Raw genomic sequence first — 20,579 nt, 5'->3', positions numbered from 1 at the left:
GAGGGGACAGATGGCCATGGATGCATATGGATTGCAGGGCAGGCCTCAGGGAGAGAGCGGAATTGCTGGATAGGGATGAATGGAGGGGCCAGGTGACAGAGGAACATGGATTGGACTCACACTTTCACTCTGACTCTCAAACAGTCACTCTCACATACACTCTCCCAAACATACACACTCCGAGGAAAACCTTGCTAGCGCCCGTTTCATTTGTGTCAGAAACGGGCCTTTTTTACTAGTAAAATATATATAACATCATAATAGTAGTGCAAATGTCTCACAATGAAGAACACAGTAGCCATGACAGAACAGCCATCTACAGTACCTTACATAAGGGGTTATGCAAAAAGCTACTGCAGGCTGCAGCGTGCAGTTGACAAGCATTGCCAGAAGATAAAGAGGATAAAGAATTGCTGATGGGTGATGTCACAGATGGAGTCCTGACCCAGAAACACTCCCCAGCATTCTGTTTCTAGAAGCTTCTAGAACTGAGTAACCATGTGTGTACGTGCGCCTTTCTGCCCACCATTGCTGTGTGGGACCAGCTTTCCCCAAGGTCATGTCGTCTTGATCTCCCTTCAACTCGTGCCTTGGGTCAGTTTCTCCAAATGGCTTGATTTTGCACATTAAGAAAAAAACAATAACAGGGTAGCAAAAATATCCCATGCATACAAAAAGTATGAACAGATACTTGCTAAAGAAAGCAGACTAGAGGGAGCTGTGTTTTGCAAACTTAAAGACTAAAATTGAAAATAAACGAGACCTCAGATCTCCAAGGGACACCTTAAGTCAATTGAATACAATCCCAAAGAGAAGTCCAATACTATCAATGGTCTTGGCTAGTGCCCAGAAAAAAAGCAGAGGAAAAAACTCAGAGAGAAACCTACTGCTCAAAAAAATAACTGGAGCAAATAACAGCCTTGAAAATCCGTTTAACAAGATACAGCAGTCTCACAGACCACCACCAATAATATAGCATAACTACGTTCCCATCAAAAACTGTGCACAGAAAAAATAAAAATAAAAATTCTTTACTTGCTTCAAATAACTAGATTCCAAATCAATTTGTACAATGTTCATTGGCACAGTACTCCAAAACACCAAGGGCCACTTGTTTCGCTAGAAGCTGCGTCAGGAGGAGGTACTTTACTCTTTCAAAACTGGCCAAAGTTTCTGTGCACTAGCTGAGACCAGTGATAGTATTGGACTCCTCTTTGGGATTATATTCCATTTCCTTGGGGCATCCCCAATGCCTTAGGGTGTCTCCTGGAGATCTGAGGTCTCATGTATTTTCAATTTTAGCCTTTACATTTGTAAAGTACAGCTTCGTTTAGTCTGCTTGTTTTTGCACGTACAATGACAGTAGTAAACTTCTCTCCTAAGCCCAGGGTCTAAGTCTCTCAAATTTACTGCCAACGCTTGCCATAGTACTTGCATTGTGTCAAAGAGAGCTTCTTTCTGGAGTTCATAAGATGTAGTAATCCACCTAAGTGGATGAACACAAACTCCCACGTGAAAACAACAGCACAAAAAAAAAAGTGGGAAATGGACCAATAACTCCAGGAAAACGGGAAATAAAATACCAAAGAACCACTTTATTCAATGACTCGACACAAGTAAAACTGTGTTTCGGCCAGAAGGCCTGCCTCAGGAGTCTAAAAACAACCAATATTAAAAACATATCAATTCAAAATAAAACAAACAAGAAATAAACATTTGATAATATAAATTGAAATAAACAACATAATTAAAAAATAATGGTAGAAGATTATGCATCAAAAATTTTTTTTTCTAACAATATATATCTAAAGTGAAATTATTTAAAGTGTTTGTTATCAAATGTTTATTTCATTTCGCTTTAGACATCTTTATTTTAAATAATTTCACTTTAGATATATATTGTTAGAAATAAATTTTTTTGATGCATAATCTTCTACCATTATTTTTTAATTATGTTGTTTATTTCAATTTATATTATCAAATGTTTATTTCTTGTTTGTTTTATTTTGAATTGATATGTTTTAATATTGGTTGTTTTTAGACTCCTGAGGCAGGCCTTCTGGCCGAAACATAGTTTTACTTGTGTCGAGTCATTGAATAAAGTGGTTCTTTGGTATTTTATTTCCCGTTTTCCTGGAGTTATTGGTCCATTTCCCACTTTTTTTTGTGCTGTTCATAAGATGTAACAGGCATAGATAACTTATGCAGGTACACTTGGAAGTTCCTTTTGATGAATCCTGTGGCACCTAAAACGATGGGAAATATTGCTGTATCTTTCTGCCACATTTTCTTGGACTGCATTTCTTGGTATTTAAAGATCTTCTTTCTCTCCATGTGATTCACCGAGTAATTGCTTGGGACCAATGCGTCTAAAATCAGTGTCATTCTGGTGGTTTCCTCTTTTACCACTATATATAGTTTTCTGGCATCCAGCTTTTTATCAGTCAGGTTGGGGATGTCCCATGTGATCATAACCTCCTTTGTTTTCCACAGTTCTCTTAGGGCCATAATACCAATGCTTTTTCGGCACACTGATGTTGTAACGCTTAAGAGTTTCTAATGAATGAGACTGCTATCTTGTTGGGCCTTTCTGTATAAACATTTTCTGCCATCAGCAGCACTTCACAGCCAGCCAGAGATGAATAACTGTTTCTAGCTTTTTATTTCAGAATCTAAAGATGTCTACTGCACTGGTTTTTTCAATGCTTGCTGTAAACCATCTCGTCCGTAATCCATTGTCCTGGGCTGCAGCTATCAATCGCTCATCCTTAGGTTTCAGTTCACCTCTCCTTTAACCATTCATGTGTCCGATGTTTATCCGTAAATGGTTCCTGGAGTAACATTTTATTTTTCCTGCTGTACTTAGGCATTTCAAGTATCTTACAATCGGGTAAAGGAGGAGACAGAAACCAGCAACTCAAACAGGGCAAAAAGTAGATCCCAAAAACAAGTGGTATCCTTATTATATATTGTAAAGGGGGGGGGGGGTCCGCTTTGTCCTCTTGGGTGGAGCCAGCAAGCCTGCAGGGCTCCCAGGATTCCAGGACAGAATGCTTCTGATACTGGGACTCAGGGCCAAAGTATTTTATTATCAAGGCAATTTCATACCAAAAATCATAATATATTCTTCAGAACAAAAGGTACAGCCCTCTTAATATAGTCTTCAAAAGAAAAAGGTACAGTCCTCATAAGATAATCTTCAAAAGGTACAGTCCAGGTCCCAAAATCCCTCAGCAAACGCTCAGCTCCTCAAGACCTCAGGTCTTCTATTAGGGCATTAGCTTTCTCTTCCCCCTCCAGAAGGGTTTAGTAAGAGTTCAGCACACTTCCAATATAGCACAACAGTTCAGAACAAATCTTCATGGACAGTCTTTGCACATCAAACCAATACCACAAATCACCTGCCTTTTTACAGCACAGAGGGAACCCTGTAAGGAGCAGAGTTGGCAGTTTCTCCCACCTCTCAGCACCACGCCCATTGTGGCCTCCTCCACTGCCTTCAAGTGCTGGGCAGGGCAACCTTTGAATTCTCCCACTCCATGGTAGCTGGTTCCTCTCCCTTAGGCAGCTGTAGTGGCAGGCTACTTCCTTCCTCCACATACTCCATGGAATCTCTCTCTCCATTCGTCTCCCCTCTCTCCTGACTGAGAACCTCCAGGAAATCTGCTCTCCCCTTCTCACAGCTGGGGGGAATTATATATTGATGGCAAAGCCAGGGAAACTGAGCTTCATCCTTCCCTCTCCCTCTAGTGGGGAAGGGAGTAACAGGCTCACCCTGCCTGGAGCCGTTGCTCCCCCTGCTGGGGCTGGGAATCCATTCCATTTTTGTAGGACTACTCTCTTCTCTCATTCTTGCAAGGACTTCTGGGACCCGTAGATCTGGGCTCAACTGCTTCAGTGGGGAATCTCTGAGGCTTGCCTTGTCACAATATTAAAAAAAAAACAACTTTGTAGAAGATTCCCCAAAAGTTATGAAAAATACAAACAATGCTTTATTAATCCAACAGTATCCACAGAGTTGAGTTCTCACAGAAAGATAAAGTGAACAGTCTCACACAAACATTTGTTAAAAGATAATTCAGCAGCTCCAAACTGCATAACAATTTTTTACTTTTTGCTACAATTGGTTTCACCCTGTACAGGCTTCCTTAGAGAAAAGACAGGTGTCACAAGATATCATCACCTCCCACCTCACTTACTGGGACAATATGGCACAGTTTCCAGAAACTGTCTTGTGACACCTGCCAGTGCATTTTCAACTGAAACTAAACCCTCCACTTTATCTGTTTCCACCACCACCCAAAGACCCTCCCCAGGCCTATACTTAGAAGCCCTGGTTCGGTTTGGGGAGGGGCTTCTATGAAAACCTTTTTATTAAAACATTGATGCATACAACAAACCAATAAAGAGGCAACCCCAAACCACCTCCCCAAGCAGCCATGGAGCAAGTTGAACTAGAGACCAAATATATTCTAGAAACAAACCATGAACCACAACCAAAAAGAGTCAATTACCCACCCCAGTCTACCTTCCCCCCACCCCTCAAGAACTGGCAGATAAGAAATAAAACAGCATTCACTGTGTAACAGTGAAATTGTACAGTACTTGGCTATGTGCCATAGAAGATACTTGTTGTAAATAAGCACCCCAAACCGATAAAAATCATTGTTGGTGTTTAGGTGACAAATGTGCTCCAAAGGATTCCCAGAGCATTAAGGTATGAAGTTTATTTCTCTAGTACCAAATAGAGGGTGGATAGTCCAACAACCATTGATTAAGAATGCATTTCTTCTCCAAATTACAGGATTTAAGAACAAATAGTTTGTCCCCTCTGCTCTCCAGACCCCACTCCCTAGTGAAACCAAAAAGAACCCCAACAAGGGAATCCCTAAGGGGAAAACCCAATGTGGAAAATAAGTATTGAAAAATGGTTCTCCAGAACCGTGCAATTTGAGTACACTGCCAGATACCATGGAAAAAGGATTTATGTCCTACCTTGCATTTCAGACAACTGGGGGTGTCCTCATGGAGGAGTGGCCTAGTGGTTAGGGTGGTGGACTTTGGTCCTGGGGAACTGAGGACCTGAGTTTGATTCCCACTTCAGGCACAGGCAGCTCCTTGTGAATCTGGGCAAGTCACTTAACCCTCCATTGCCCCATGTAAGCCGCATTGAGCCTGCCATGAGTGGGAAAGCGCGGGGTACAAATGTAACAAAAAAAAAACTCTGCTAAATAAGCTCTGCTTTGGGAAAAATATGCTCTGTAAATGGTACAGTAATGACACTCCTGCAACTCCGTGCTGTGGACAAGCGGGCATTGCATTAATCTACAGATACTCCTTCAAAGCAGAAACTATAGTGGAATCCATAACTCCACAACTGGAATTGCCTCGTTCAGAATAAAAGATAAATCCCTGCACAGCCACCTATGCTGCATATTATTCTATAGACCACCAGGAAACTGGAGAGCGGCCCAAACAACTATGGACTTTATTGCAAACACTTGTGTATCAAACCCAAACATGATGATAATAGGAGACATCAATCTACATTTAGAAGATCAGAGTACCAAGAGTACCAGAGAGTGTAACGAATTCCTTCAACTATGGGACTTTGGCCATCAGTGAACACAACCCACGTAAAGGGTCACGCACTAGATCTATTAGCATACAGATTTGCAATGAACCAGAACTTCAAAATACGGAACCAGAGATGGACAGAAACCCCTTGGTCTGACCACTTCAGGCTAGACATGACCCTATACTGGAAAGAACAAGGGACCCAGTCAACACAGATAAGAACTTCATACAATTGACGAGGAAAGGTTGATCCAAATAAATTATAGTCTTATGAAAATCAGTGGTCACCACCAACCGACTCTACAGAATTCTTTTCAGAATGGGACAAAAGATGCACCTATAGTACTAGACGAAATAGCCCCATGATAACCAAAACCTCATAAAAATGCAAATCAGTTCCATGGTATGATGAGGAATTGAAAGAGTTAAAAGTTTGCTGCAGAAGACAAGAATGAGCTTGGAAGAAAAAAATGAATCCACAGCAACCGTGTGGGGGGAAACACAAAAAAGGTACAAAATCAAATAAGACAAGCAAAAAGGAAGATCTACAAAGAACAAGTAGGTTCAGATTATAAAGACACAAAGAAATTATCCATGCTTGTAAACAATCTACTTGACACCAAATCACTGACAATAACGAATGATCATCCTCCAGCAGCAACTGAACTGGCCAGATATTTTGAAGAGAAGATCATCAATTTAAGGAAAAACCTGCCTCAGGATGATAGTAATCTTGAAACCTTCATAGACAAACTTGACTACCCCCCCAGAAGTATGCCCAATGGACAGGACATGGACAACCTTCGCCCAGCTCACCAACGAAATAGTAGCACAAGCGTTAAGAGAATTTTTCACTGCATACTGCATGCTAGACACATACCTCAATTATATCATGAAAGCTCCCCTCAACCACATCATTGACCAACTCGCATCTCACCTGAACTTCATGTTCTGGGACGGTCGATTCCCAATGGATAAGGGTAATGTACTGCTCATACCAATCAAGAAAAACACCAAAGATACTTCAAACTACAGACCAGTAGCATCCATACCAATAACGACAAAAATAATGGAAGGCATTGCAGCCAACCAACTACACCAACAAATTCTCCATAATACACAAATCCCAACTGGGCTTTAGGACCCACCACAGCACAGAAATGGTGCTGATTACACTTTGGGCTAAATTCAAACAGGTGATCTTAATAGGAAAAAGCATCCTCCTCCTTCAGTTTGACATGTCTAGTGCATTTGACATGGTTGATTACCAAATCCTACAAAGAATGCTTGACAGATTCAGAATCGGAGGGAAGGTACTTGCATGGTTCAAAGTGAATTCAAACTCTGAAATCTCTCCCCCGTGGAAAGCGGAGTGTGGAGTCCCCCAGGTCTCACCACTCTCTCCACTACTATTCAGCCTATTGATGGTACCCTAGTCCAAACAAGACTTCAACTCCTTCATCTATGCCGGTGATGTATCTATTTTTATCCCCTTCCAAAATCATGAACAGCATAAACATCATGGAATCCTGGGCATCAGCCTTCAAGCTGAAACTAAATAGGGGGAAAAAACACACTTCATGGTACTCTCATCTCCTCACAATACCAAACGCTTTACAACCATCAATGCCATGGGATCATCGCTCCCAAATAATGGAAAGATTCAGTCACCCATCTCAGAGGAAACTCTGTTCCCCAGTCCTGGCAAAGAGATGCAGAGCTTGCAAACGCCTCTGATTTTGTCAAGGGCAAAGCCAGAAGTCACCATACTCACAAAAATAGTCCAATAACACATAAAGAGGTGAACGGGGATCAGTAAAAAAACTGCCATGTCTTTTATCTTAGGGTTGCCCAAAATGTCCTGAATCAGAGGATCCAGAGTTAGTATGAATAACAAAGGTGACAATAGACATCCCTGACGAGTTCCCCTACCAACAGCAAAAGGAGCAGAGCAAATCACATTCGTCCAAACCTGAGCTGTTGGAGCAGCATATAACACCTTAACTGCATCCATGAAAAAGCCTTTCAGACCATATGCCTGCAGAATACCATAAAGGAACCCCCAGTCCACCTGATCAAATGATTTTCCACATCTAAGCTAATGAGTAAGGCTGAGGATCCCTCTAAACGCACCGACTCTAATGCCACCAAAATCCTGTGCATATTCTTGGAAACTGCATGGCCCCTGGTAAAGTCCGCTTGAGGCTCTGCCCCCAAGGCAGGGATTACCCTCGCCATCCAATTGGCCATAATCTTTGCAACAGTTTAGCTTCACAATTCAACAAGGAGATAGGGCGATAGGACTCGGGCTGTTCTAGAGCCTTTCTGGGTTTCTGTAAGACCATAATTTGGGCTATATTAAGTGAGGGAGGTGCAAGGCCCTGTAAGACAATCTTATTAAATACTAATGTCAAAATAGAACTAATGTCTTCCTTCAGTAGTTTATAAAATTCATTCTGCAGGCCATCCAGTCCCGGTATCTTCCCCAATGGGCTTTGCCGAATGACCCATTCTACTTCATCGACTGTAGTAGGTGCGTGAAGCATAGTGGCCTTTGCAGCTGACATCTGAGGTAGATCTAAATTAGTGAGATACATCTCACTATCCAGTGCAGAGTCCACATGCGGGAAATAGAGCTTAGCGAAAAAAACTGTTGTAAAATAGAATTAATAGCAGAGTCAATATGCGCCAACACCTCCTGGTTATCTCTCAACGCTGCAATCATACTTGGGCCTTGACTATGCTGAACCAACTGGGCCAGTAAACTGCTACTTTGGCAAACTTATAAAGGTTATATTTATAATGACCCCATATATTTCTTAGCCCATTGATGGAGGAGTTCATTTAGAGCTTGTTGGGCTTCTAACAGTTGGATCCTAAGTAAATTAGAAGGGTGCCTCCTAAACCTCCAACGCAAGGTGGTCACTTTCCGTTCCAGGCGAAGAACCTCATGATGACGAGCTTTTTTTCTGGAAACTAGTATAGGAGGGAAAGGGAAATGGGACTTGATATACCGCCTTTCTGAGGTTTTTGCAACTACATTCAAAGCGGTTTACATATATTCAGGTACTTATTTTGTACCAGGGGCAATGGAGGGTTAAGTGACTTGCCCAGAGTCACAAGGAGCTGCAGTGGGAATTGAACTCAGTTCCCCAGGATCAAAGTCCACTGCACTAACCACTAGGCTACTCCTCCACCCCTGAGAGCCGCTTTAGTAGTCTCCCAAAATAAGTTAGGGTCCTCCTGATGGATGCTATTACTCCTCAGAGTGTCCATTTGGAAATTGTGAAGAAACAGTGTGTTTTAAGCTTGTAAAATGTATTGGATGTTTCACTTTTAATTATGGCTGTAGTGTATTTCTGCTATTTGGCCAGCAGATGGTGCATGTTTATGCTTAAAGCTGTTATAGGGAACTGAGTGTCCTTTGTCTTTAATGCAAGCAGGATATAAGCAGCAGTATATGTTTAAAATTTGTTAACTGGGTTCTGATTGGCCTGGAGTTTGAAATTATCTGTAGTGCTGACTGTTGCTTCAGTCTTGGCCTGGAAGAAGAGGGAGACAGATCTCTTTGCTAAGGCTCTGTGTACAATTATATGTTCTGATATTCCCAGGTACTGTTTAGGCAGTATATAGATGTTTAGTTAGTGTTATAATTGATCCATATTTCAGTTACCTGTGTTTGCCAATTGCACATTTTTGTCTACTGTTTCAAGTTCTGAGAATAAACACAATTGTTGGTTCGCTCTGCTTGTCTGGACTGATAAAGAATCCTGGTGGTTTGTGTGTTCGGTCTGTGAGTGCTTTCTAGGAACTGTGGGACCACTGGGAGCATAGCCCCAGTGACCTAGAAATCACTGGGGATAATTTGGGAACGGAAGACTCGCCCAGAGGTGGTTGTGACCCAGTCGGTGGGAGAGGGTGCTAGTGTAGATCACAAGTGGCAGGTGCAGGTGGACCTGAGCTGTGGTGTGGATAGACCTTCTGATTGGTCGTGGGGTAACCCCAGGCTGGTGGCTAGGCTTTTCGTGACAGAAATCAAAAATGTAAAAGCTTACTATCCATATATAAATAGGCTAGAAATCGCCACTTCCCCTCCACTGGGAGCTGGGGGTAAAAAACTAACTCTAGGTTCACCCATGCATGATCTGAGATCATTATTGGCTCAATGCTAGTAGTGACCACCAAAGAGAGAATACTCCAAAAACGCAAGAAGAAAAGAGAGACTACTCCAAAAATGCAAGAAGATAATCAATTCTGGACATGATGGAGTGTGCCCTAGAAAGATGAGTATAATTGCACTCCAATGGATGAAGTGTTCTCCATACATCCACCATGTCCAGGGTGTTACACAACATGTTGACCCCTCCTCAAGGTTCTAGCATGCTTCCTTCCAGTAGGGTGAGACCGATCCAGGGTGGGATCTGCAGCCTCATTGAGATTACCAACCATCAGTTCTGAAACCTCCCCAAAGGAGTGCAGGTGACGAATGAGGCTTTGAAATAAACTTTTATCAAAAGTTTTGGAAGCATACACATTGCAGAGGACCATAGAGTGACGATCTAAAATCAGAGACAAGGACAGATCTACCCAAGGGATCCCTGACCACCTCTCAGGTCACCAGCTGAATACCCTTGTTGATCAGTATAATAACCCCTGCCCTTTTCCCAATTACCAGGGAATGAAAAATCTCCCCCACCCACCATTTGTGCAATTTAGCATGTTCTGTAACACTTAAGCGGATCTCTTGCAAAAAAGTAATCGAGGTGTTCTTATCATTAAGTATCTTTAAAATTTTGTGCCATTTAATGGGCAAGTGAATATCTCCCACACTTCAAACATGTATTTTATATAACAGTAAAATCATGTAAAAGGCTTACCAAAACGAGGCTGCCATCCAGTGTCACACAGATGAGAGGGCATCCCAGCCTACACCCCTCCCCCCGTTTATTGCAAAAAGAAAACAATACCTGACCCAAGCTCTTAGAGTTTTTCCCAAAACATTGCCCTACATAAACTGTTGTCCCCCTCGAAGAACCCGACCTTCCCTCCCAGCCCCAAATCCCTTCAATAACCCCAAACCCACAGTTCGCATACATAAGTGCAACCTCCTTCTGAAGTTCCAGAGGACCTCTGACAACAGTCAGTATAATAATATACACTCCCATCTACGCAAAGTATACCACCATGTAGGCTAGGACTGAGAGAAATAAATATGTCCCGTCTCTTGTCCTTTTCTTCCCTCCCTTGTTCCTCCTTGTGTCCAACCACCAATGTGTCCCAATTGTAATCCATATGACAAAGAAGAATCACAACTCTACAGGATTAGCACAAAAGGCTCCAACTAGCAAACCCAGTCCCTCATATGCTGGTCAAACCCCTCACAAACCTCTCAGAAGAGAGGGGGAAAAAAGAAAAAAAATTTTTTTTTTTAAATGAAGAAACTTAAAATAAAGGAGCCCAGAGTGTCCTTCAAGCAGGCTCTCACTGCGATTACACTAGCAGTCAATCCACATAGGTAAGTTGCATCAGGAACCTTCTCAGAATATTGACCATTATCTATTAGCTTAAGCTTCGCAGGGTAGAGAAGACTAAAACGCACTTTAGAATGAAATAACCAGGAACAGAATGGTGCAAAGGCTCTATGAACCACAGAGACCTTGCTAGAATAATCATGAAAACATAGGATTCTGTGATTCTGATACTCCAGCTGCTTCCCACCTCTTAATGCTTGCAAGATTTCCAATTTATGACAATAGTTTAGGACTCTGACTATCACCATATGCGGACGGTCTCACACATCTCTTTTCAGTCCCAGGTGATGGGCCCTCTCCACACGATATAAGTTAAGGTATAACCACCAAAAGGTGGAGGGACCCTCAAAACCTACGTATCAGTAGTGCAGCAAAAAAGGAGTAGGATGGTCTGGCTCTTTCAATAACCCAGGGAGATGTATGTGGTTACAAAGTCTTTATTAGTGGTCATCAAATGACTCGACACAGCGGCCATGTTTCGGCGCTTGTGCGCCTGCCTCAGGAGTCTAAAAAAACATACAAAAGTCATACAACAATCATATAAAGGGATCATGTAAAAAAAAAAATCATGTATGAGAAATCATATAAAAACCTGAATCATAAGTAACACTATATATATCAGAGATTAAAAAATAAAAATTTTAAAAACAGAGTAATTGAAATCATAATTATGCATTTCAAAAACATGTTACCTATTTTAATATTGTGGCATTTAAAATCAAACATATAACATGTAAAACATGTAAAAACCTTTAAAAACATGTAAGAACCTTTGATGACTTTAAAAGGGCTGTATATAAACCTTTTAAGATCACATGTTTAAAACAGGATTTTTATTATTTTCTATTATTATTTATATAAATGTGCTCTAGACTAAATACGACTGACCTTATGATGTTGCAAAAGGTTTGAGAGAAAAAAAACAAATTTTCTTGTGTGATAAAATGATGGGATTTTAACAATCCTACAAAGAGAACAGCATAGAGATATGGATGACACTTTTGAAATGTGGAGAAGAAAAAGAAGGTGAAATATTCATGAGGTACATACACATATTTTTATTCCAAGAAAATTTTTTTTCTCTCAAAGCTTTTGGAACATCATAAGGTCAGTCTTATTTAGTCTAGAGCACATTTATATAAATAATAATAAATAGAAAATAATAATAATCCTGTTTTAAACATGTGATCTTGAAAGGTTTATATACAACCCTTTTAAAGTCATCAAAGGTTTTTACATGTTTTTAAAGGTTTTTACATGTTATATGTTTGATTTTAAATGCCACAATATTAATATAAGTAACATGTTTTTGAAATGCACAATTATGATTTCAATTCTTTTTAAAATTTTTATTTTTTAATATTTTTGATATATATGGTGTTACTTATGATTCAGGTTTTTATATGATTTCTCAACTATGATATTTTTTATACATGATCCCTTTATATGATTGTTGTATGACATGGTTGTAAAATGTTGCCCCATACCATCTAATTTATCCAATATCAGCTGGAGCTGCCTATTAATAGCGTGTTCCACCGTAGCCTCACCTCCACAGTGATTTCTGTCATCCATTGCTGCTTCACTGCTCTATGATCCAACCGGAAGTCATCCTTGTTTTTGTTTTTTAAATGTCACCCTTCCTATCGGTGCCTGAGCCAGTTTCCACTCGAGTACTGACTTGAAGGGTGCCATTTTGTAATGCGCTGCAGATTACTGCTGCAATTTTAAAGGGGTAAAGGAACATGGATTTGATATACTGCCTTTCTGTGGCACAGCTAAAGTAGTTAGTTATCTATATATCTATATATAAAATATGCAGGTATTTTCTGTGTCTCTAGTGGGCTCACAATCTAAGTTTTTTTTGTACCTGGGGCAATGGAGGGCTAAGTAACTTGTCCAGAGTCACAAGGAGCTGCATAAGGAATTGAACCCACTTTCCCAGGTTCTCAGCCCACTGCACGAACTATTAGGCTACTCCTCCATTCTGCAGCAGTGATATGCATGCTGTGGTATTTTTGCAGTGCTAATTTCACCTCTGTCATGAGGCTTTCTGCAGGAAGTAATACCACTTTTGTTAGAGATGCTATTCTCAGTTTTCACATTATAAACGGTAGACTAGAGGCTGAATGAATTTCGGACTCGGCACCTTGCACCGAAATTGGACTGAAATCTGGGTTCAGGTTTTGGCTGAAAATGTGCATTTTCGGTTGAAACCCTAAACTCAGTCTCTTCTCCCCCCCCCCCCCCCCCCCCCACAATCCTGCCCATGGGCCCTCACTGGACCTACTTTAGGAAGGCCTGGTGATCTATTGGCGTCTTTGAGCCCACTTGTTCCAGCCCCATGCTGCTGTTACATCGCATTGGCTCAAGACTTTCTGCAGCAGCCTTATGAGACTACCGCTGGAGGTCCCAGCAGACATTTTGCAATTAGAACGAGCAGGGCAGGAAACTTGCTGGTTCCAATCACAAAATGTCTGTCGGCCCTTGGAGGTCAAGATGGCGACAGAAACGCAAGTGAGGCAACCCAGCTCCTGAGACTCAAAAACGCTTTGGCGCGAGGAAAGCTCTTCCCGATTTTGTTATGGGGAAGAGAAAGGGAAAAACGACGGTACCTTCCTCCGTGGCTCAGCCGTCTACTCCCGCCACCCGCCACATGACTTTGGAGAGCTTTCGAGTGAGTGCTCTTGGAGAACGAATGCCCACTTCAATAGTCTCGACCTCTCAGGGGGCCGAGCGCAGCATAGAAGGAGTGATGTTGAGTCCTCCTTCCCTAACTGCTCCTCCGTGACCTGGAGGTGATTCTCTGCCCGTGGGGTCACGTTCGCTGGAGGTTTTAGACTTACCCAGACCTGCGACGTTCGTTGAGGGAGGACCTATGGGCACTTCTACCCCGGGAAAAGAATTACCACCGCAGGAATCAGTGCAGGTCGCTGCTTCCATTTCTCGGGAGATTGCAACTGTGACTGCCAGAGGTTTAACGAGACTAGCAGTGGTAACTATGAATACGCTTTGGGAGGCCATTCAGACTGTGAATAGTACTTTACTTCTGATGAACAATACAGTAACAAGTGAAATATCAGACCTGAAACGGTCTAATCAAACTTTGCACGAACAGTCTCAAGAGCAGCAAACTAAAATAATGAAAATAGAAGGAGAGGTTGAAAAACTACAGAATATTACCTCAGCTTTAATTAAAGAAAGAGAAATTCAAGAGAGAAAATTGGAATTCCTTGATAATAATGGGCGTAGAAACAATTTGAGATTTTTGACCTTTCCGAAGTCGCCTATGATAAATGCGAGAGATATGCTTAAGAAATATTTTACTGAGGTATTGGAGATTCCAGTGGAAGGGTTTCCCCCTATCACGAGATCCCAATATATAACTGGTATATCCACTCAATTAAAAGAACAGCCTCAAACTATTTCACCTCCTGAACGGAACTTGACTGAATTCTTGGAGAACTCTCTCGAATTGATTTCTGAAAGAACCACACTACTGGTAACTTTTGCCCTTGAGTTTGATCGAAATAATATTCTTCAGTCATATTTCCGACATATTAATGACTCCTTCTTGGGACAAAAGATTTTCGTGTTTCCAGATTTAGCTCGGATCACACAAAAAAAGAGAAAAGAATTTCTTTTGTACAAACCTAGGGTTCTGAAACTAGGTGGTACATTCATATTGAAATTTCCTTGTAAATGTTTTATTTCTCTTGATTTGGTGAATTATATTTTCTTCACTCCCAAGAAGTTGTTAGTCTTTATCGAATCAAAGGAAAGGGCTATTCCTACCATGGAGGTACTCCCTTAGAAAATTATGCTGAGTATTGGCTGTGCTCATTCGTTATTCCCTTCCGCTATGTAATTGAATTTTTCTTTTTTTTCCTTCTGTATAAATTCTTAGTATTTTGACCAATAATTGTGGACAAAAGAAAAAAAAATAATTTTCCTTTAATTATACTAGTTAGTATAATGTTTAATACTGTATAAGTGATATGTTTCTGATATTTCATTACATTTATGTTGATGTAAATGTTAAATCTATAAATAAAATGATTTAAAAAAATGGCTGTCGGGACCTCCTGTGGCACTCTTGCGAGGCTGTCACAGAGATTTCTCGGCAGCAATTGCAATAGAGCAGTGGCAAGAGGCAGGAACGAGTGGGGTTCCTGTCCCCGAAGATGCCACCAGACCACCAGGCCTTCCTAAGGTTGGCCCGGGGAAAGCCTTAGGGTGGGATGGGAGAGGGAGTGATTGCAGGGAGAGGAGGGAGGAGGACTTTTTTAGTCAGTTGTGGTGATGGGAGTTTTGTTTACATTTTCATTTTCTGCCAAAACCGAGTGGCCAATTTCGGTCACAGATTTGGATTTAGTAGAAACCCAAGATCCAGGGTTCGGTCGGACTCTTCAGCAGACTGTACCACATCAAAACACCCAGGCAAGGGGATAAAAAGCCACCAAAACTGCAAGGTCAAAATCTTCCAAAATTATTGCCGTTTTGATTCAATAGTGTGACCGTAGTCACTTCTCTTATTGCTCAACAGTTTATCCTGTTAGCATTTGGTTGACACATTTCCACAAGGAATGGAGTTGTATCACCATAGGCAAATGGGTGATAAATATTTCAAGAGAGTTAATTGACTCAGATTGCTCTCATTGTCACCTCTTTACCTATACATTCCATGGTGCACTCAGTCTTCTAGTCAAGATATCCTACAGTGGGAAATTCAAGGTTTACACAATGCAGAAGTGATAGAACCTGTTCTGCTCAAGCAAAAAAATAAGGGGCCAGATGCACTAAACTTATATATAGAGAGAGGTGTGACCAGCAGAAGAAAGGAGGTGTTCATGCCCCTGTATAAGTCGTTGGTGAGGCCCCACCTAGAGTATTGTGTTCAGTTTTGGAGGCCGTACCTTGCAAAGGATGTAAAAAGATTTGAAGCGGTGCAAAGAAAAGCTACGAGAATGGGAAGGGATTTGCTTTACAATATGTATGAGGAGAGACTTGATGACCTGAACATGTATACTCTGGAAGAAAGGAGAAACAGGGGTGATATGATACAGACGTTCAAATATTTGAAAAGTATTAATCCGCAAACTAACCTTTTCCGGAGGTGTGAAGGCGGTAGAACGAGAGGACATGAAATGAGATTGAAGGGGGGCAGACTCAAGAAAAATGTCAGGAAGTATTTTTTCACAGAGAGAGTAGTGGATGCTTGGAATGCCCTCCCACGGGAGGTGGTGGAAATGAAAACGGTAACAGAATTCAAACATGCGTGGGATAAACATAAAGGAATCCTGTTCAGAAGGAATGGATCCTCAGGAGCTTAGCCGAGATTGGGTGGCAGAGCCGGTGGCGGGAGGCGGGGATAGTGCTGGGCAGACTTATACGGTCTGTGCCAGAGCCGGTGGTGGGAGGCGGGGCTGGTGGTTGGGAGGCGGGGATAGTGCTGGGCAGACTTACACGGTCTGTGCCCTGAAAAGGACAGGTACAAATCAAGGTAAGGTATACACAAAAAGTAGCACATATGAGTTTATCTTGTTGGGCAGATTGGATGGACCATGCAGGTCTTTTTCTGCCGTCATTTATATGTAAACTTAACGAGCCATTAACGAGAAAGTGGTAAACCCTGGCATGCACTAAAGACTTTTTTCTGACGACGGTAGCAGCTAACGAAAACGGAATGCAGATGAGAAAAATTGTGTAGAAACCCTATTGTAATGAGATGCATTAACCTTTTTCCGATTGCCTTAACACTGGAAAATCTAATGAGAGGTCTGTACCTCTCGTTGGGGCTGCGTGGGATTGAAAAACTGCAACAAAAGTAACAGAAAAAAAAAGCTACACTTTAAAAAAAAGTCAATTTTGGTCATCATTTCCCCCCCCCCCCCCCAACTCAAAGACGCCGCGCTGCTCACCCCATCCGATGTGGCTCGATCCAGGACAGTGCAGTTGAGGACGCCCATCCAAAAAAAAAGTCAATTTCGGCCCCTCAATAATAAAAACGTCTTTTTTTTGCAGTGCTTCACTCAGCTGAGAGACCAGGAAGTCTCTGAGCCAATCACAGCGCGTTTAGCTTGGCTGAACACGTTGTGATTGTCTCAGGGACTTCCAGGTCTCAGCTGAGTGAAACAGTGCCAAAAAAGACGTTTTTATTATTAAGGGGGCCAAAATGGACAGGTTTTTTTGGATGGATGGGCGCCCATTTTGGATGCCTTCCCCCTTTGCAATAATAAAAATGTATTTTTTTGGCAGTGCTTCACTCAGCTGAGACCTGGAAGTCTCTGAGCCAATCACAATGCATTCAGCCGAGCTGAAAGCGCTGTGATTGGTTCAGAGACTACCTGGTCGCTCAGCTGATTGAAGAACTTGCAAACAATACGTTTTTATTATTGCAAAGGGGGAAGGCGGCCAAAATGGGCGCCCATCCAAAATAAACTGTCCATTTTGGCCCCCTTAATAATAAAAACGTCTTTTTTGGCAGTGCTTCACTCAGCTGAGACCTGGAAGTCCCTGAGCCAATCACAACGCGTTCAGCCGAGCTAAACGCGCTGTGATTGGCTCAGAGACTTCCTGGTCTCTCAACTGAGTGAAGCACTGCAAAAAAAAGACATTTTTATTATTAGGGGGCCGAAATGGACGTGTTTTTTTTTTAGGATGGGCGTCCTCAACTGCACTGTCCTGGATCGAGCTGCATCGGATGGGTTGAGCAGTACGGTGTCTTCGGGGGGCACAGGGAGGCGTATTTGGCATGCGCAGAGCAGCCAGCATAACTCTTGGCTGCTCTGCGCATGCTCGACTATCCGACTGTTTAACGATGGAATAAAGAATGCAAGTGAGCTATAACGAGCAGCTCATTTGCATTCCTATTCCTTGATGAATGCCCGTTCCTTACCGATTCCCTTAGCGAATCGGTAACGAAAGGACTTTAATGAGTCTTTAGTGCATCTTGCCCAAGATGTTTTATTCAAGTAGTATAATGGATATATCATCCATGAAACCAAGGCCAGTTCCACACATTCACCATCCTTTCTGTGAAGAAGTATTTTCTTAGGTTACTCCTGAGTCTGTTTTCTTAAACCTTCATCCTGTGTCCCTTCATCCTGTGTCCCTTCATTTCAGAGCTTCCTTTCAGTTTCAAAGCTGATGCAGAGAAGTAATTTTATGTTTGTAGATTGTTGGATATTATGTACGTTTTAATTTTCATGTACTTTTTGCTGATTTCCTTTCAGATCTGTGCAGGTTCACTGATGTAACTAGTGTCAGTTACAGTAAACATCATCTGACAGTTCCTTATGTGAAGAGTGTTTTAATTGAACTGAGCTTTTTTTTTTGTCCTTCAACCTGTAAATGAATTCAGTTTGAAAATGATTTTCATATATTTTTTTTGTTTTCAGAGGAAAAGAGCTATCTTGCCTCAGACCAGATATGTGGAACTGTTTTTGGTTGTAGACAAAGATAGGGTGAGTTTGCCTTGTGACCCTCAGGATTTGTTTTGGTTTTTTTTCTCAGTGTGAAAAAGTTACAACACTATCCTCACAATATATTCCAGATACATGTCTTTTTTATTTCTTGGGTTAAACTCGCTGCCTTTCTTTTGTACACACACTCAGCAAGCATTCATGTGCGCTCAGAGTAAATTACACCCAAGGAAAATGTGCATCAAAAAATCTATATGTAAGCAATTGCTATAGTTTTTTTTAACCCAAAATGTTAACTAGAACAGTGTTTCAACTAGAGGCTGATTGAATTTCTGTTTTCGCACAGAAACTGGACCAAAATCTGAAACTCTCACTCCTCTCCAACCATAGGCCCTCCCCAGACCTACCTTAGGAAGGCTAGGTGGTTTGCTGGTGTATTCAGGGGCAGGAATAAGCCCTGCTCATTCCTGCCCCTAGCTGCTGCTCCTTTGTAATGACTGTCGAGATGTTTCGTGGCAGCCATTTTGTGATTGGAACCAGTATGGACAGGAATGAGTCTCCTGCTCGTGCTGGTTCTAGTCGTAAAATGGAACAGTGGCATGGAGCAGGAACAAGTGGCGTTCATTCTTGCCCCCAAAGATGCCAGTAGACACCAAGCCTTCCTAGGTAGGCCCAGGGAAGGCCTATGGGTGGGATGGGGCGGAGGAGGGGGTCTGCTGGGGAGCAGTTAAGTACTGAGTTGACATGAGCAAAAAAAATTTTTTGATAGCAAAGGAATGAGTTGATGTGAGCAAAAATTTTCCATTACGTTACCTTGTGAGCACTTCTTACAGATACATACACAGACATACATATGCACATATACATAAACACTTGCAGGGAGGTTGAAAAGAATTACATGAACCATACTCTTCATGCTTTCCCTACTTGTTTGCCTGTGGTTTATAGCTGCTCTGAATTTTACTCAGGTATTGGATGTTTGGTATGGCTTAAAAGGAAATGCTGCTCCCCCTGTATGAGTGCCACTCTTTCAAAAGAAAAAAAGGGGGACAGTATGAACACAGCAGGAAAGAACCCTTGCTGCCTCCCCCAGTACCTCTGTTACTGATGGTATTTATTAGGATTTATTTACCGCCTTTTTGAAGGAATTCAAGGCGGTGTATAGCAAGAATAAGTCAAACATAATCAATAGATAATTATAGCAGTAAAAATATTCAAATAACAATACAAAATATGGCATAGTATGCTATATTGCAATGTTGACACAATACTGTATAAAAAATTTAATAGCATATAGAGTGTAAGCAAAGATGGAACATAATGGGGGAAAAAAGTAGGAATGCACTAAGAGCCCTCTAATCCAACACCAGAGACGTATGGTTATGCTGAAGAAGTTTTATTGGTGAATATCATAAATATGCAAGTGAACTTCTTCAGCATAACCATACGTTTCTGGTGTTGGATTGGAGAGGTCTTCATACATCCCTACTTTTTTTTTTTTTTTTTTACATATAGATAGAGTAACTGGAGTAAGAAAATAAGGGGACCGATTTAAAGAAAGTTGCACATGAGGTCAGAAAGGTTCTTGAATATTATCTTAGCTAGGTAGGAGTGGATAAACTTGCCCTGCTATAGTATGTGCAGCCGGTGTTACTCCTTTTGCGTGTGACTAATGAAAGAAATAACTAACTTGCTAAAGTCCTGGTTGAAGAGCCAAGCATTCACCTGCTTCCTGAAGTACAGCTGGTCTTCTGGTAAGCAACGCTTTTTTTAAAAAATTTTGTTACATTTGTACCCCGCGCTTTCCCATTCATGGCAGGCTCAATGCGGCTTACATATTGTATACAGGTACTTTTTTGTACCTGGGGCAATGGAGGGTTAAGTGATTTGCCCAGAGTCACAAGGAGCTGCCTGTGCCTGAAGTGGGAATTGAACTCAGTTCCTCAGTTCCCCAGGACCAAAGTCCACCACCCTAACCACTAGGCCACTCACTCCTCCACTCCACTTCAGGGAGCGCATTCCAGAGTGTGTTGGCTACTCCAGAGAG

The 20,579-nt window shown here is 41.7% G+C and overlaps 1 protein-coding gene across 2 annotated transcripts in view; it reads left to right on the top strand.

Annotated features, from left to right (window-relative positions):
• The window catches only part of LOC115469357 (disintegrin and metalloproteinase domain-containing protein 9-like), a 240,843-nt gene that overhangs the window by 87,141 nt on the left and 133,123 nt on the right, over nucleotides 1-20,579 (top strand). For both annotated transcript variants that reach the window (XM_030201903.1, XM_030201904.1), the window contains one exon: nucleotides 18,509-18,574. In XM_030201903.1, coding sequence (XP_030057763.1) covers nucleotides 18,509-18,574 — 66 coding nt within the window. The remainder of the gene's footprint in view (nucleotides 1-18,508; nucleotides 18,575-20,579) is intronic.

The sequence above is a fragment of the Microcaecilia unicolor genome, chromosome 4 (genome assembly GCF_901765095.1).
Source record: "Microcaecilia unicolor chromosome 4, aMicUni1.1, whole genome shotgun sequence".
Lineage (NCBI taxonomy): Eukaryota > Metazoa > Chordata > Amphibia > Gymnophiona > Siphonopidae > Microcaecilia > Microcaecilia unicolor.
The sequence above is the reverse complement of the archived record's forward strand: the minus strand, read 5'-3'. Positions and strand labels throughout refer to the sequence as shown.